Genomic DNA, 19,256 nt, shown 5'->3' with positions numbered 1-19,256 from the left:
TAACATATTTGAACAGTTTTTTTAACCAGAGGAAACGTGGCACATGGTTTAACAGAATGTTGGGACGCTGGTATGAGTTGGACGGTTTTGTCATGAAACGTGAGGAAAGACACAGATATGCAAGGAAGCTGAATACTGTTGGAGAGTTAACGTTGTCGGATCATAAACCAGTTAAGTTGGTGATAGAGATTAAGAAATGGCATTGGAACACACAGAAAAGAAAAAGGACACCCAAAATCCGTTGGGAAAAACTGAAAGAGACTGAGACAGCAAGATTGTACAGACAGAGAATAAATGAGCTGACAGAGGAGCTGGAGATAAATGAACAGTCAGAAACAACAGAGTACAGAGAAATTGTAGACATTGTTCTGAAAGCAGCAAAGGAGACTTGCGGAGAATCGGAAAAGCGGATTGAAAACCCTTGGATGATTGGAAAGGAGGAGGAGTTACAACGCATGAAAAGCAGAATAGCTGGCGCTGTAACCGCAAGGAATAACCTGGCTGAAGTTGCCAGACAGAACAATTGGGCTGAAGTGGCCAGACAAGATGTCGAGGCTGAAGTTGCCGAACAAAATGTCGAGGCTGAAGTTGCCGGACTAAATGTCGAGGCTGGAGTTGCCAGACAAAATGTTGCGGCTGGAGTTGCCAGACATAATGTTGCGGCTGGAGTTGCCAGACACAATGTTGCGGCTGAAGTTGCCAGACATAATGACCTGGTTGAAGATGCCAGACAAACATTGAGAGAAGCAAGGAGAGAAATGAAACGAGAGACAAGGAGGTGGGAGAGAGAATGGTGGGAGGAAAAAATAAGAGAGTGCCAAGAAGCTGAAGGCAGAGGAGACTCAGGCAAAATGTATCAAGTCCTTAAAGACCTGGGTAAGAGAGAATGGAAAGGCCAGACAGACTCTACTACACTGACAAAAGAAGATTTCAGAGAACATTTCAAAAAAGTCTCTGAACAACGTTTTGAAAACACACCTGATGAGATAGAGAGAGCAGTAGACAAAGTTACTGACATTAGTGGAACAGACAAAGCCCGAGAATGGAGTGAAATGCTCGAAAGCACTCCAGAGAGAGAAGAGATCCTGACAGAGATGAGAAAAATGAGAGATTCGGCTCCTGGAGAAGATGGGGTAAGACTCATCATGTTGCTAAAAGGAGGAGAGGAAGTGACAGAGAGAATCATCAAGCTAGTCCAATTTATGTTCAACAATGATGCAGATAAATGGGAAGGAGAGTTAAAGGTCGGTATTGTGGTCCCCCTTCACAAGAAAGGAGACAGAAACCTACGGGACAACTACAGAGGCGTCGTTTTGCTTGCAATGGGTAGCAGGATCCTGGCACGGATAATGGCAAACAGGATTAGGATTTGGGCAGAAAAACTTGACCTGTTCGACGATGACCAGTCAGGTTTCAGGAAGGGTAGGTCAACTGCTGATGCTACCCAGGTAATGATCAGGATACAGGAGGATGCTACAGATTTGAAACGGAGACTAGAGGCCCAGGGACAGGACCAGAATGAGGACATGACACCAGTGGCTAGATTACTTGACCTAAGGAAGGCTTACCCCAGGGTGAATAAACCTGCCCTGTGGGGAATCCTAACTAAGTATGGGATGGGAGTCAAGGCGCTCAGGGTACTCAAAGGCTTACATGAGTGCACAGAGTACAAGGTGAGAAGTAGGGAAGGAATGAGTGATCCATGGGTACCAGCTAGAGGACTCCGGGAGGGTGACCCATCATCACCAGTCCTTTTCAACATCTATCACCAGGTGGTAATGAGAGTGGCAGCAGTAAACAGAAAGAGAAAGGCAGATGAAGCAGGACTGGAGGTAGGAATAGCCTACAAGTGGGTTCCAGGTTCCAATTTACCATCAGATAAGGTGTGGGAGAGGCCAAATTCAGAGGCTAAGCGTAGAAGAGTCGACAAAGAATTATTTGCCGACGATACCTCTCTCATAGGCCAGAAGAAGGAGATGGAGATTGGTGTTCCAGCAGTGAAGGAGGTGATGAGTTGGTACGAGGAGAGGAACAACGATGACAAGGAGGAGGAGGTGTTGTTTGGAACAGAGGATGGTGGCAAGATAAGGATGTTGGGTACTTGGCTAGGACCTGATAACAACATCAAACAACGTAAGAAGAAGGCAGGGGCAGCGTGGTACAAAGTCAAGGGACAGCTAAAAGGCTCCAAGCTGTCAAAGAGATGCCAGGCTCAAATCACGCAGGCCTGTGTTGAAAGTGCGATGCTCTTTGACTGTCAGGTACGCACATGGCAGATAAGAGACATCAAAAAACTTCAAAGCTGCGTTGATCGTATGTACCGTTACATCTGGAGTAAGAAGAACAAACCCCCTCTGATCCAGATGCAAGAGGCTGGGGTAAATATGCAGGATGTCAGGTCAGAGCTAGGTATAAAGTCCATCAGATTAAAGATTGAGAAACGGTGTTTGGAGAGGTTGGGTCACCTTATGAGAATGGAGGATGACAGGTTAGTCAAGGCAGTAACCTTGGGCTGGATGGAACAGCTGGAGGAGATCCCCAAGGTTCCAGGTAAAAAGAGGAAAACTGTCCTTTTTTACAAGAAATTGGTCAAGGAGGCAGGTTGGGACTACACACAGATTGGCGCGCTCACCAGAGACAGGAAGGAGTGGAAGAGGATGGTGAAAGCGCGAGTAAAACATCTGAATACCTGGGAAAAACAGCAGGGAAACAAGAACCAGGAGGAGAGGATACCCAGGAATACCACAAGGACAGAGGAGGAGGCCTTCGTATGTGAATGGGAGGGATGTGGTAAGATCTGCTTGAGCAAGGCGGGCCTAGCAGTACATATAAAGCGCCTACACAACATTTCTAGTCAGAAAGTGCTTTTTAAATGTGATAAATGCAACCAGAGCTTTCAACAAGAGGCTAATCTATGGAACCATAGAAAAAGCTGCAATGGTATTGAACCAGACAGAGAAAACCAAAGAAAATGTGACTTCTGTGATAAATATATCAACAAAGGAAATTTAGCCAGACACAAGAAAACATGTAGGAGGAGGGAGGGAAGGGAGATAGAACAAGAACGAAGACAAGCAAGGGTATATGTGGCCAAAAACGGACCTTGCAGTTTATGCGGTAGAATACTTTCACTAACAAATATGGCGAGACACCAGAAGAATTGTCAATAAGCAGGGGGAGGCGGAGCTTCAAGAAGCTGAAAGCCTTTTCAAGATTCAAGATTCAAGAATCCAAAATTTTAAAATTATTATTTTAGCCATTTGTATAATGTCTAATACAACTTAAATCCATTTTCGCTGCATATTTATTAACCCTTTACAGTTGGGCCCCTTGCCGCACCTTAATCAGTCGGGGGGGGGGGGGGCGTTCAACGCCCCCCCTTATTATCTCAGTTCCTATTAGAGCTAGAGGGCTAATTTTTTTTGTGCAAGACCCCTGTTTGATAATGAATTTCCGACCTTTTATAAGTCTAAGTCAATTTTCGCTTCCTTCACCCTTTTATTTAACAACCTTTGTTTTTAGGTCCTTTTTTACTTAAAAATTTCAAACGGCTGTAATTTTCTTATTTTTGAAGCTAGAAGAAAAATTTTTTTCCAGAAAATGTTTATCTTTATGTAAATTTTACATTAGAAATATCAAAATATAAATTTCAGCGGCCGCAGCTGTACTTGGCAGCTGCCAGCCGCCGCAGTCGGCGGTTGGCGGGAAAACGGCGGCGGATCTTTATGAAATTTTAATACGTTATGTATACATGTCAGAAAAGCTTAAGTTTAAAATTTAAAGTCTCTAAGTCAAAAATTGCGGCCACAGGAGCCTTTTAAAGATTTCTGGAGACCTGGAGGATCAGGACCTGCAGGATCATACCTGGAACCTGAAAGTGACTTGAACACCTGTATTTCATATAAGGATGTACTATTAGAGGATTTTTTAGTATTTTGGTATGATAAAATGCTTTGTTTTAGTCAAAAAAATATTTTTGCTCTTTACCTGGATGACCCTGCCAGGTTTGCTGGCATCCTGTGCCCGCCAGGATGGAGATATTCAAAAAATTCCAACTCTCAGTTATGTGTCATACCCATACTTAAAAAGTCAAGCAGTTTGGGCTCTTCATCTTTCACACACAGAAAATGAGATAGAAAAAACCGGATGGGGGGGCGTTCAACGCCCCCCCTCCCGACCGTTAAGGGTTAATGCATCCTTTTAGATCTGTATTAGACATTATACAAATGGCGAAAATAATAATTTTGAAATTTTGAATTCTAAATTTGTATACTCTGTTAAAAACCTTATTCCATCTCGAAGATCAATGCCCCGTATGATTTTAACAGAGTATTCAACTTGAGAATTCAAAATTTTAAATTATTATTTTAGCCATTTGTATAATGTCTAACACAGCTCTAAAAAGATGCATTAATAAATATGCAGTGCAAAATGGATTTAAGTTGTATTATTTTGAATTCTTATGTTGTATGCTCTGTGTTGAAATCCCATCGTCTTCGTTCAATCAATCAATGTCTAAAAAATTGTCGAAAAAACGCGGCATTTTTTAAGAACCCATCTCTGTACAGAAATTGAATTAAACAATAAACAACCCTTGAAAACAATAAATTATAATAAACTTGAATATAATACATAACGAAAAAAAATGCGTTTTTATCTTTTTTAGTATTATTTGCAAATCTTCTCTTTAATTCCAAATGTCTGCCTTTCCGTTTCTTGATTATAAAAAAAGAAGATGTACAGTTACTGTCGGTTTGTAAAACCCTACTATATAAAGTATTAAGGCTTATTTAACTGAAACTTATGAACTCAATAACTACTAAACCGATTTAGTTCTCTTTTTAAGGCAAGCTTCACATAGCTCTTGTAATGGTTTTAGGCCATTCTATTATATTTCTAATTATTTTGGGCAAATACCCTTAACGAACGAAGGGGGGGGGGGGCGTTGATCTTATTTTCTGTGTGTGAAAGATAAAGAGCCCAAACTGCATGACTTTTTAAGTATGGTAGTGACACATAACTAAGAGTTGGAATTTTTTTAATATCTCCACCCTGGCGGGCACAGGATGCCAGCAAACCTGGCAGGATCATCCAGGTAAAGAGCATTTCATCTTACCAAAATACTAAAATATTTTCTAATAGTACATCCCTATATGAAATACATGTGTTCAAGTCAATTTCAAGTTCCAGGTATGATCCTCCAGGTCTCCAGAAATCTTTAAAAGGCTCCTGTGGCCGCAGTTTTCTCGCCGACTGCCGGCTGCGGCGGCTGGCAGCTGCCAAGTACAGCTGCGGCCGCTGAGATTTATATCTTTATATTTCTAATATAAAATTTACATAAAAATTGTTCTTCTAGCTTCAAAAATAAGAAAATTACAGAAATTTTTAAGTTAAAAAGGACCTAAAAACAAAGTTTATTAAATAAAAGGGTGAAGGAAGCGAAAATTGAGTTTGACTTAGTCAAGTTCGGAAATTTATTATCAAACAGGGGACTTGCACAAATTTTTTTAGCCCTTTAGCTCTAATAAAAACTGAGATAATAGGGAGGGGGGGCGTTGAACGCCCCCCCCCCCCTCTCTCCCCCGACCGATCAAGGTGCGGCAAGGGGTCCGACCGTAAAGGGTGATTAAAGATGAGAAGTTATGGTTTTGATGATTTAATTCTATGTGATATTTTGTGCGACGGTGACTGGACGCTAAAAGAATAGAACTAGATAATTTTATTATGATAAAAGTGGGACTAATGTTTACATTATAAACCCAGAAAACTTCATCTTTTTCCTTTTTCTTCTTTCATGTCAAAAGAAAATACAAAAAGTCAACATTTTGTTGGCCTATATTTTTAGCAGCAAAGCTACTCTACATGTTTTTGTATTGATTTGCCCTTTTTTAAATCTCCCAATGAAACTATTATGTTGTTGATAAAAATTGTACGTAATGTGTTAGATATTAGAACAAATAAGAGTTATACATTTCAAGTAGTATTGTCCATGGGGACATGCATTGACTAACATAATGTATAACTTAAAAATAATTTAAATCTTATAAACTAAATTAGTAACAAAAAGTTTCTATGGATAAAAATGACCTTGTTGTGATATTATAGACTAGCGGCTTCGCCCCTAGCCTCTAGGGGCTTTGCCCAAGAGGTGATAAAAAAAAATTATTGCGAGAGACCATAAAGGACCATGGAAACTCCTTCAAAAAAAAAAAAAAAAAAAAAAAAAAAAAAAATGGGGGGGGATTTTTTGGTTTTTGGGGGGGTTGGGGGTGTCCCACCCCCCGAGAAAATAGCTTAAAACCACCACAGGACCAATAGGTAGATACCCTGAAGAGTAGAATCCGATCGGTTCAGTGGTTACCGAGATCTTAAGGGACAGACAGACAGACGGACGGACAGACGGTCAGACGGACAGACGGACAGACAGACATCGTTCTACTTTGTATTATAGATGAATGGATTTCTTTATTGTTGTGTATTGCAATCTTTTTGGCTTCTTTATATTCATAATTTTTGCACTCGCAGAAAAATAAAAATACCAAAAATAGTATATTTTTTCCTTTAAAAAAAAAATAGTATAGTGACTTGTGATAAAGTAAATAAAATGCATATATGGTTTAATATTATAAATTCAGTACGTATGGGTTTGAGAACACCCTATGCTTATAAAGTAGTCACACTACTTCTGATAAAATATTAATAAAACAAAGCTAAAGCTAGATCATTATTACCTATAAATTGGACGAAGCTAATTGTATATATAGCCATAAAATGAGGCATTATTGATTCAAACTTATCATACAGGATGACTTTAGATATATAGTTGCTACACTACTTGTAATAAAAAGTATTACCTATAAATAGGACGAAGCTGAGCATATATCTTGTCATATGATGGGTCATCTTTAGTTCAACAAGTCTTGCAGATGTCTAAATTCTGAAAAAAAGATGAATTTTTAGTTTGTTTTGAATAGGTATATTGGATCATAGATTCAGCCTGAGGTCAATAAACAAGGAGGTCGAGAGCAATAGAAAGGATATATTTTAAACGAAAGCTGAGATTTTACTTAAAGTTCCTAGTCGACCCAAAACCCCTCCTTATTCTTAAGAAACTGAATATGAGTGGTAAACTTTTTGTGTGTTATGGTTGGCCCCGCAAGGTTCCCCCTCACCAAAAAAGGCATAAAAAAAAAAATATTCATCCTCTTACATTTAATTAAAGGGGCTATATGCCCGCTAGACATTTTGAGAATAGCACAATTAAAGCGTTAAATTATATAAAGTGAAATAATAGATTGTAGTTTTATCTAGTTTTAATTTTGTATGAGTTTATTGTTATGTTTATCAGAAAAAAAGTGTTAAGAAACTAAATAATGCAACGGCGCAAACAAGTAATAACAAACAAACCAGAAAAATCATAGAGCACACACGCTTCTAGATGTATTTCATAGATTAACCTTAGAAATTTTACATTTTACCAAAAACTTGAAAAATTTAATATTCTTTTCCTAAATCAGATTTGAACTTCATTCTAAAGAAAATAAAGGTAAAATCTGAATGTTGCCTTGAAATATTGTAGTATGCCTAGAAGTAATATCTTGCTTCAACACCAAACAGTGCGCCATTAGAATTGACTTCTGTTTACTTGTGCAGCTAATCCAAAATATTTTAGATGTTCGTTCGAGATATAATAATAAATAAGAATCTCTTTTCAATTCGAACACTTTAATTCTTAACCATATGAAACAGATCTATCGATAAATTAGTAATTCTTAATAGTCACCTATAAACATGTAATTAAGGGAACAAAATTAGCCACACAAATAAATCAAACTCCATCCAAATGCCATACCCAGCCAAACTATGAACCCTAGGGGCACAAATACACACCTACCTTTTCACAGCGTGTTAGGGGTGCTGAGAGGGGTTCACTAGGGGGTGCACACACCTGAAAGATGAAAGCAATGTTTAATTACACAGCTAGCACTTGCATACAGTTGCATATTTTCACACGAATAAACACATAAGTAAATTGTACATACTATTTTTTACAAGAATTAATGAAAAGTTAGGTATAGATGTTAACCAGATTTATTTATACCTATCTACTATGTTCGGTATACCTATAGAAATGTTGTGAAAGGTTTAATTTTGTCTAAGATAGGTAGATTTTTGGAAGCAGTTTTCCCAAAAAAATGTAAATATGCATTATTAGATAATTTCATTAGAAGTAGCTGGACAAAGTGTCTAAAAAAATCAGCCTCGTGACGTCATAAAAATTAGGGATTATCTCTTTTTTAGGGGTTTTTATTTTCCATTTCTTCTCTCATTTCCGATGCTGTGAGTATTAGTGCAAAAAATATGACGTAACAAAAAAAATTAGCCAATGAGAGGCCGTTATTGACCAATGGCGGCAATGGTAGTGGACTCTCATTGGCTAATTTTTTTTGTTACGTCATATTTTTTGCACCAATACTCACAGCATCCTCATTTCCCCTATTTTTATGACGTCACATGGCTGATTTGGATACACCATATCCAGCTACTATTAGAAGTCTGACTTTTAAGGAATTCCATGCTTTAAACAGCTTTAAACTTTTTGATATTTTTTGTTATTTGCATGTTTCCTTTATTCTTGAAATTCCTATTACCCTGTGCCTACATTTAGATTTTATAATAGCAGCATAATGCATACTACCGTTTAAAACTTAAACAACAACATTTCATTTTAGTTAAACTTGATTTCTTTCAAAGTTTTAATTGCTTGGATAAGATTTTGTCATTTTTTAAAGAGAGGGAAAGGTCAATTGTTCTGAAAACAAATAGTTAAGAAACTGGGGGATTTTTTCATCAAAAAGAAAAATATGTTCCTGCAAGGTTTTACGTCAGTTTAGAGTAATACTTTTTTTCTTATTGTAATTCTTTTAGCAGCGAAGCTACTAAACAATTCGAAATTTATGCCTGTCTGTATGATTGTTCTTGGTAGCTATGAAAGATAGATGTTTCGAATTTTGTGCATTTTCCATAAATGGACAAGTATTCTTCAATCAACCCTTTTACCCTTACAATTGTTTGACTGTTCTTATTGTTTACTATTAATGGAAAAAGCAAAGTTTTTTGTTTTCTTTTGACAACATTCATAGCTTGTAAAAAAGCTTCACTCCTAAAGCTATCTAAAGTTTGATTATTCCAGAATGAAATTATATTTTCACATTGCTTGTCGGCTAGACATACAATTAAACAACTTTCTTTTTAACATTAAAATCATATTCTACACAACTTATATTTCATAATATTTGATATAATATTCCTTACTTTAAAACAACATGGGACAAATATGACCAGAAAACATTTTTTACTCAAAAATTATTATTATTTCAATTATGGGTATATCTTTCCTATTGTTTGGGCGTATTTCTATGGATACCCATAATTCTTGTTGTTATTGAAAACAGGAAACCAAAAAAAGAAACAAAAATATTTTTATGAAATTCTTATATTAGTATATATTTTAAAATCTACAAAGGGCTATTTAATATGCAAAATAACTATATTTTCTTTTTTATAAAGTAGCATAAAGAAAAAAAACATTTTGATAAAAAAATACTAAAAGTAAAATTAATTTTATTATTGTATATTTTGTAAGTTTAATTTGCAGACTTTCTGAAACTCTAGTAATTAAAAGTAATAATGAAACTAAGTCAACTTAATGAAGAAATTAATTTTCGTTTAATTGAAATTTAAACACTATTAAAGTAAACTAAATTAAAACAATAACTATTATTATAGAGACTAAAAGACTGGAACAAATTAAATTTTAGTCCGAAAAAGAATAAGATTAAAAAAAAGGGCTTAACTTTTTTGGTATTGCTATAAGGAATACAAAAATGTGATTAACTAAAATAAGGGCTAAAGATTATTTGTGATTAAGGTTTTATTACTGTACGAATATATCATGTTCTTTTGGTCGTTTGCCCGTTTTTAACATGCAACATTTTTTAGAATATCTTTCCCAATATCTGGCCATAAGTACGTATTAATGGCTAGGTACTGTACTAATTAATTGGTTAAATTACCAATCTGTTTATACAGGATCTACATTTTATTGAGATCAAACTAAATATATTTTAGAAGCTCTTTATAGTGCCTACAATAAAAGGGGACAAATTTAAAAGCTTTGACCCGACATTGCGCCCAAAAATTTTTATTATCTATTATACAAAGTAGAATGATGTCTGTCTGTCCGTCCCTTAAGATCTCGGTAACCACTGAACCGATCAGATTCTACTCTTTAGGGAATATACCTACTGGTTTTGTGGTGGTTTAAGGCTATTTTCTTAGGGGTGTGGCACCCCCAACCCCCCTAAAAATGAAAAAAATCCCCCCCTAATTTTTTTTCTCAATTACCTCTTGGGGCAAAGCCCCTAGAGGCTAGGGAAGAAGCCGCTAGTATGTACTATAAAGAACGATATATATTTTTAGTATTATTCACACAAACCCAGGGAAACTTCCAAATATTAGAATTCCCAGTTGTTCTTTCTTTCACATACAGAAGATGAGACAAAACCTCCCCTCTCTCCGATCTTTTAGGATGATAAAAAAAAGTATTAGAAAACTAAAAGATCTAGTTTGCTGTTAGATTTAAAACAATAAAAATTTTCCTCTTTCCTTGATATCTGATTGTAAAAAGTGATAAAATCATCTTACCTAACTCTTCCCTTATTCCCTGAATGTAAGAAGACAAGCAGACATGTTCCATCTCAATCAGAAAATTTTCAAACTATAAATCATTTTACACACTATGTCTCTTTCTTTCTCTCTGTCTCTGTCTCTGTCTCTCTCTCTGTCTCTCTCTGTCTCTGTCTCTCTCTCTCTGTCTCTCTCTCTCTCTCTCTCTCTCTCTCTCTCTCTCTCTCTCTCTCTCTCTCTCTCTCTCTCTCTCTCTCCTCCTCTCTCTCTCTCTCTCACTCTCCCTCTCTCTCTCTCTCTCTCTCTCTCTCTCTCTCTCTCTCTCTCTCTCTCTCTCTCTCTCTCTCTCTCTCTCTCTCTCTCTCTCTCTCTCTCTCTCTCTCCCTCTCTCTCTCTCTCTCTCTCTCTCTCTCTCTCTCTCTCTCTCTCTCTCTCTCTCTCTCTCTCTCTCTCTCTCTCTCTCTCTCTCTCTCTCTCTCTCTCTCTCTCTCTCTCTCTCTCTCTCTCTCTCTCTCTCTCTCTCTCTCTCTCTCTCTCTCTCTCTCTCTCTCTCTCTCTCTCTCTCTCTCTCTCTCTCTCTCTCTCTCTCTCTCTTTTTCTATTTCTTCCCCATATTTTCTATATAACTATTTTCTCCCTTCTTGCTCTAGTTTCTTTCTCTCACTCTTACTATTACCATTTTTATCTATCTATCTTTTACGCTCTCCTTTTCATATTTAGGCTATTGTCCTTGAATAGAAAAAAATATTTTACATGTTCGAATATATATCAAAATATTAAAGAACAAACAGCCAAATATAACTTTGATTAAAGGGGTAGTTTCACGAAAGGCATTTGAGCTTAATTTAGTGAACCGCATACTTTTTCCTAGTTAATTGGTTAAACTACATTTATATGGCCTATGTATATTTGAAAGAATTTCAATTTTCTACCACGTAGTTTTTAAAATATCAAGACTTCAAAATCGTCTTTTTAAATTGCATATATCACAAAAAGACGATTTTGTGATAGAAAATTGAAATTCTTTCAAATATATGCCATATAAATGTAGTTTAACCAATTCGATTTATCAGTTTGATATATCTTAATTAACAAACAAACCAACCAAAACCTTTACATCTATTTGCTTGTGGATTGTCAAATACTTTGTTTAATTCAAACTGCAATAAATACACATTTTCTGCTTTTACATTTTTACATTATGCAATAAAAATTAAAATAGAAAATATATAATCTTAATAAAAATTACTCTTTTCATTTAACGGTGGTCTTACCTAATTTATAGAGTAGGTGCACATCTTAAATGTGATGAATAGTAATCCCAATCCCCATAAATAAAATGGTATAGAGGTACATGCACACAAATACAGAGGAGGGAGCTATTACAAGTAATTTGCCTATTTTTATGATGTATTTCAGATTATGCACTTTACAGTCAGGGAAAAAGGTATACTATCATACATAATAAAAATCATTACTTAAACAAAAAGTAGACTTTTTCTGTATGATATTGTAAATATCATGAAACAAATAATAAATTTGGAGCTAGTCGTTTTTAAACCCCTTGTCCTTACGGAGGAGACTGCATTGCCCTAAAGTCTTTCAATGTATTTAATATATATAAAGAAATTGTACTATTTATTCTTATCATAACCTTTATAGCTTCTAAAGGACGGATACCTAATATGGTTGAGAGTTCCAAAATTTTGAGACTTTTATAGGCAAAGACATTTCCTAACCATTTTAAAGTTAGTTCAAATTTTGTATCGGTAAGATTAAAACCTTACGATAAACTTATATTTAATTTCTAAAACTAGTTTTTACCTTTCCTACATGCCCTTTGCCATACCCTTGCATTTAGCTAAAATAAAGCATAAAGCATAATGTGCAATGTGCATAGAACAAGGTGGTGTCCTGCATTCACTAACCTACACACAGACACAGACAATTGTGCTAAAGTTTTTGTTTAAATTCATATTTTAATGCATTTATTGTTTTAAAATAATCATAATAATTTAAAAATTGATAGAAATGTTCAAATGAAAGCTTTTAGAAGTGTCTCCTTAAAACGGGGACAAAAGTTACAACGTTTGGTAAAATATTTCTTATTGGTGTCATATCAGGAATGACGTAAATATGAATACTTTGGTCCCCATTTCTAGGAGACACTTTAACCTGCTTCGTTAAAATACTGAATTTAGGAATATTTTTTTTAATCTCTAAAAAATATGTAAGTCTCACTTAAAAATTAATTATTATTAATCTCATTGTTTATCACTACATACTTAATTAGGTAGAAATATAAAATGTTTCTCATAAATTCGGTGTTTTTTTTTCTCAACCCTAGTACAAATTGCAATGCAAAAATGTTTGTAATCAGAATAGTGACAAGGATAACAAGAAACATAAAAAATAAATTATCATCCATAGATGTTGAAGAACAATCTTATACATTCCACTTTTATGAATCTGTTCTTGACACAAAAAAATAGTCTGTGTTGAATTTGTGTTTTTGAACTGACATTATGTACAACAATAATCCAGTCATCTAAAAACCCCGAATAAAGCTCATTGTCGATAAAATACTTTTTTTACAATTTCTTTTTGGTATGTGCTTTCCTATCTTTGTGATATTATGGCCAAAAGTTTAGAATGTTTTTATGATTGCGTTGTAAAAAATTGTGGCATTGCCTGACTTTGTAGCGGACAGGAAACACAAAATTGTCACCTCACTCTGTCTTCATTTCTTACAAAATTTTATCAGAGCAGTGTTTCTCTACAATCTATAATTCAGGGCTGTTCGTCAAACCCTTATGTAAGGTTAGCAAGGGTTCATGGCAATATAATACATAAATTATTTGGGTTTTAAGGGTAATAAAGCAAAAACTTTTACAAAGCTTCACAATAGCTTTTCTCCAATTTATAGCCCCTGCGGGACATATTTTTTATTTATATCTTACTTCTTCCAGGGCTCAAATAACTATTGAACGCGATAAAGTGCAATTTTAAAAACATATTTTCTTTATTTTTTGCGGATTCGAATGTTGTCATTCTTGTTGTTGTTATTATAAAATGTAAATGGTCTCTGTTAGCCTCACAATCTTCATTTATTCTTTTTTTGTCCTCTGTCTTTTATCCCCTTACCCCTTTTCATTTTAAAATGGGTGAAGGAATCAGAAAGCAAGCCCAAAATAATATTTATAATTTAAACATATACATTCATCATAGACATCATTTTAATACTTAATAATATTTTTTCGCTGTTACAGTATTGTAGTCGAAAAAATCTGTCAAAAATGGATTAATTAACATCATGTTAGAGATTATGTATAAGCAGTTGATAGTCTTATCATTAATTTTTAATAAAAAAAATATTCTACTTTTAGGTGAAAATTCATTAAAAATACGAAATACAATAGTGAATTATGTACCAGCTCTTGGTAGTCTTCAAAAAGAAATCATGAACTTCTGTCAAATTTACTTTTCTCAATATGGCTGAAATTTCCTCTTTAGTAAAACAAAAACTGAAGCGGAAAATTTAGCCCGAGGAATGTTTTAAGTAAATACAACATTGTGCTTTAAATTGATTATTTAATTTTGTTTCAATAATAGTTTTGATTATTTGAGCAAATAAGATATATAAAAAGTATACACCGCCTTTTGCAATTAAGCAAATATATCATTGTAATAAGGGAAATGAATAGATGTACTGAGAAAGTATAAAGTATGACCATTACTTTTGAATTATCAAAAAAGTGTTGCTTTAGGCATTAGTGTAAAATTGCATCCATTTTTTTATCACCATTGGTAGCCTAATCTAAGCCTTCAACTTGTCATCACTATCAATTATATGAATTGAGACATTTGTTAGAATATGTTACTTATACATACGGACTATAATAATTATGTCGTAGATTTAGGTTTCTTGGAGCAATGCCTGGACATTAAGATACGTAAATTTAAAAAAAAAACTAGGCAAATACAACTTTTTGGGGCGGTTTCCCTTTCAGTTCTATATAAAGCCCCCCCCCCCCCTTAAATTCCAATTAAAAGAGGAATGTTTTTACTCTAGGTTAGGTTATATTGCGTACAGTGTAGCTCTATAGGGTCATGTCCTCTGCAGGAGTTGAACAAATATTTTTAATTCAATTATTAAAATTTTGTTCTATATAATATAAATCCCCTTGTGTTATAATGCATGGGAAACACATACAATATATGAATTATATTTATTGCCCATTTTTTTGGTTTTTCAAACACACTGACGTAAATCAAATTTAGTGGGGGCCGCATAAAAACACAATTACAATAAACAGGGAATATTATTCATATGATAAGAGATGACGTCATTTGAAAACTTTTCTATTTCAAGCCAACAATCACCGTTCAGTTTATTTAAAATTACGCGCAGAAAGCACTAAAACAGCTTTGACTCAAAATTGGACTTTTAAAATGTCTGGTTATATGATACGAGTCCCCAATTAAGCAGCTTATAGTTCCATTAAAAATAAATGCAATACAAATAAAGCCCTTTTTTATAGGAACTATAAGCTGCCTCGTTTCCAAAGTTACACTTTTGTTTTCAAGAAAGTTGTCTCTATCCCTGTCTAGAACGACCCTCTAGGGATACGGTCAAATTGGGAAAGAATATGTAAAGAAAATTTATGCTCAAACAAGCATGAAAACAACCATGAATTATACTGACATGTATCTTATTGTATCGACAAATAATAAAGCATATGACATATTTTCATTCTTTATGTCAAATAATAAAATTACAAAATTAAACCTAGAAGCTTTTTTCATTTATAATTTTGTTTAATTTTTGACACTTTTCAAAAGTCAACATTATCCTATTATATGAAGTATTAAGCATTTTTCGTCTATACAGAAGAATCTCGCTAACCGCTGAAATTATATGGTTCTCCTTCACAAAAAGCTTCTTATAGGTCCGGTGCAGGTTTTTAAATATTTTGAAATCATTTGAAAAAATATTAAGTTTATTTTTGACAACAAATAAATCTTTGAATTAAAAATTTAATATTGAACCATTTAATTCAAACTTTAGTGATGACGTTTTTTCAGCACACACAGTCCCAATTTCTGAAGGTTTTGCTGAATAAAAATTATGCTAAAGAAATGTAAGACTAATACGAAATCTGAGCTATTTCTTTTGAATACAAATTCACAAATTTTAGTGTTCAACAGCCTCAGCAGAATCTTATTTATAATTGCATTTCTTTTTAGAAGCATAACTACTGTTAAACTTGGATTCATCCAGAGAGAGAGGGAGGGGACAATGGGCTTTTTATTAAACTAGTCCCAAAAGTTTTATTATGAGTTTTTTTATTCGTTGACTTTACAACTTTTGGGAATCTGACTGAATTTTGATTGGTTGGTTTATTAAGTTGATTGTTCAAACGTTTCAACCATTCATTTTATCTTAAGAAGGGGTAATTTTGTGTGTTATCATTGGAGATGTACATCAATTTATCTTTTATTGTCTTTTTAAAATCTCATAGTCATTTAAGATAATCTTTGAGTCAATTAAAAAAATAAGAGCGTTAAAAAATTGATTTATTGCAAAAATATTATTTATATCTAGGGTAATTTTTTTCTTTCTATATATTCCATGTAATTTGTTTATTTTGCTGGTTGAAATAATTTATTTTTTAAAAATAAGGATAAACCTAATTAGATTAACCTCGTAAAAACATTTCTCGTATTCATTTGAATCCGGTGGATAGGAACCGGTTCTCATGACTACGAAAAAACTATGTCTAGCATCGTATTATATCCAGTTTTCTACGAATATAGAAATGTACAATCATAAGATTAAAACTAGTTATTTTAGCCGGTGCCTTCGGCATTCTCGTATTCTCGTATTCATTCGAATCCGGTGTGTGAATTTGAAAGTGTGTGCCTAAAAAACAAAAAAAGAACGTCCGTCCGTTTACATTTTACAATTAAAGGTCAAACAAATGTTTCTCTAAGTAGTTATTTAATATTTTAATTAGTGTATTTCAATTTATTTTGGTTTGAAATTAATTTAGTGCTTTGGCTGAATATTATCCACAATTGCAAAGTATGGGACAATACCTCTCTTAGCAAAAAACAATCCCCTGGATAGGTCTAGAACCCGAAGCCACACCAAGCCCCCCCCCCCCTCCCCCCTAACATATATAAGTTTTATAAAGGTCTTTTTATTTTGATCTAGCTTTAGTTATATTATGATTAGATTTAAATTATATTTTGGGTACATATTAAGGTGTCTTTTTACAAAATTTTTGTATTTTCAAGGCTTTTATAACTTTTCTCATCTTATTAAATCAAACTGCATTTGCTTGCAAATTCTTAGAGAAAAACTATAAAATTTAAATGGTGAAATTTTATATTGTTTATGTTGAACTTATATCTTTAAAAACAACTATTAATTTTTCTTCCTGAGCAAAATCAAAATCCTTTTTTAATGTTTTGTTTCTAACTCCAAAAAACTCTCGTACTAAAATCTGCTAATTTTTATAGAAAGAAACCCTAAATAATCCTGGGGATGGAATTATTTATCCATTTACAGTTTTGGGGATTATCCCAAGCATAGTAGTAACTTTGATTATACTAGCTCTCATAATCATGCAATAATTTTTATTTATTCTAATAATAATGTAATTCATGTAATAACAAATAATAATAATAAAAAAGTAATTGACTTGATTATAGAAATTCTGCAAAATTATGAACAAACACAAAATAACCAAAAAAATACACACCACAGTATAGCAACAGTTATTCTTTGCTCCCCTGTAAAGCAGATTCATGTTTTCCCCACAGACAGAGAGAAGGAACAATGGGATGTTTATTATACTAGTCATCATTGTTTTATTTTAACATTTTCTTATTCGTTGGATTAACAACTTTGGAGATTTTTGTGAATTTTGATTGGTTTGTTAAATAAGTTGGGTTTTCGAACGGGTAATTTTGTGTATCATCAATGGGGAAGTACATCAATTTGTCGTACATTGTCTTATCCTCTACAAATCCCCCCCCCCCCTATCCGATCTAATATATTCCTTTTTCCGTGGAACCCACAAATTAATTGAAATTAGTCTAATTGTTAAATCTTGATTACTTAAAGTATCAAATTCTAATTTCAAATCTAAGAATATAAATAGTTGGTGAAATTTAATCTTTTAATATTTATTTTTATGGTTTCATTAAGTGGTTTTAAATTATAATTAAAGTAATTTAAAAAATTTTACCATTTTAACCTCTTTCAAATAAAAGCTAACAAATAAATAGTTGAATTTAGATAAGAGAAAAACTGGTTTCCACTGATGCTATGTCAGATACAAAGAGTTTAAAATAAAAATATCAACAAGGCTTTGGCCAAGTAAAAACAACTTAAATACTAAAAAGCTAAGACAAAAGTTTTAACAGTAATATAAGCGTTACCCTTATTCTGGAAAGCCAACATTCACTTCCACTTGGTATTACCTGAAAAAATACAGTTTAAAATTAGAAAGTAATTAAATAAATCAGAGAAAAAATAACCTCCCTCCCTCCCAAAAGAAATTTGTTTTCTTTAAATTATAAAAAATGTCGTCATACAATACAAATAGCAATGACTGCCAATACACAGACTAAATTACAAATGGCAGGCCAATATACATTTTAATTAACCAATGGCAGGGTCCATTTTTTATAGACACTATAAAAAGCTTTCCACAAGAATGAAAAACAATAATTGTTATGTGGTTTGAAATCCCCCATTACCTTGCATATTTTATTATGCAATTCTATCTAACATTTACATAAGAAAAAATTCTTAACAGATTACTTTTTAAAAAGTTTTCTGTTGGAATGATAAAATTTTATAATATACAATGATTTATCATGAAATGTCAAACGTTTGAATCGTATTATTATATAATTGTTTACTGAGGAGGGCTGTTTATTACACTAGTCCCCAAAGTTTTATAATAACGTTTTCTTATTCGTTGGCCTAACAACTTTGGCGACTGTTATTGAATAATGATTGGTGGTTTACTAAGCTGAGTTTGAACCACTAATACAATCTACAGAAGGGGTAATTTCGTGTATTAAAATTAAGGATGTACATCAATTTATCAGCCATTGTCTTATCCCTTTAGTTCCCTGGAGAATCGCAATAATATATAATATTTTACAAGAGAGAGTTCAGAATGTAAAAAAATATAATTAAAAGACACCAAAATAGTAAAGACGCTTATAACTTTTTATAGTCGTATGAAATTCTACAAAAAAATCATTTAAGGATAGAATTATACATAAACTAAGGCATATGGTCTATATAAAATAGTCTTATTTGAAATTTAATGTTTAAATTATAAATTGTGAGTTATATAAGAAGCAACTGTATACTCGCTATTGTTAGGTCAATATGTCCTTTTTTAACTGGCTTATTATCAGCTATTTGATATAAAAATGGAATACTTATCTAAATTCCTACCATTAATACAATACAATATTCCCTAAAAACAAAGACAGTTCGGTTCTTGTGTATTGATTTAAAGAAATACTCTTTTTGTTTC

The 19,256-nt window shown here is 33.4% G+C and overlaps 1 protein-coding gene across 3 annotated transcripts in view; it reads right to left on the bottom strand.

The window, feature by feature from the left end:
* LOC145307520 (neurotrimin-like) overlaps nt 1-19,256 on the bottom strand; it is a 71,484-nt gene that overhangs the window by 36,751 nt on the left and 15,477 nt on the right. The window contains exons 1-3 of one of the 3 annotated variants that reach the window (XM_080149994.1): nt 18,139-18,170; nt 7,895-7,948; nt 6,855-6,937 (exon numbers count right to left, since the gene is read on the bottom strand). In XM_080149994.1, the coding sequence (XP_080006120.1) occupies nt 6,855-6,903 (49 nt within the window). In that variant the 5' untranslated portion in view covers nt 6,904-6,937; nt 7,895-7,948; nt 18,139-18,170. Of the gene's footprint in view, nt 1-6,854; nt 6,938-7,890; nt 7,949-18,138; nt 18,171-19,256 lie in introns of those variants that run through there. The other 2 variants (XM_080149987.1, XM_080149979.1) reach the window with 2 other exon arrangements.

Source organism: Acartia tonsa, chromosome 2, assembly GCF_053477335.1.
Source record: "Acartia tonsa isolate MP-2025a chromosome 2, ASM5347733v1, whole genome shotgun sequence".
Lineage (NCBI taxonomy): Eukaryota > Metazoa > Arthropoda > Copepoda > Calanoida > Acartiidae > Acartia > Acartia tonsa.
Note: the sequence above shows the minus strand (reverse complement) of the source record. Positions and strands in the feature narration are given on the sequence as shown.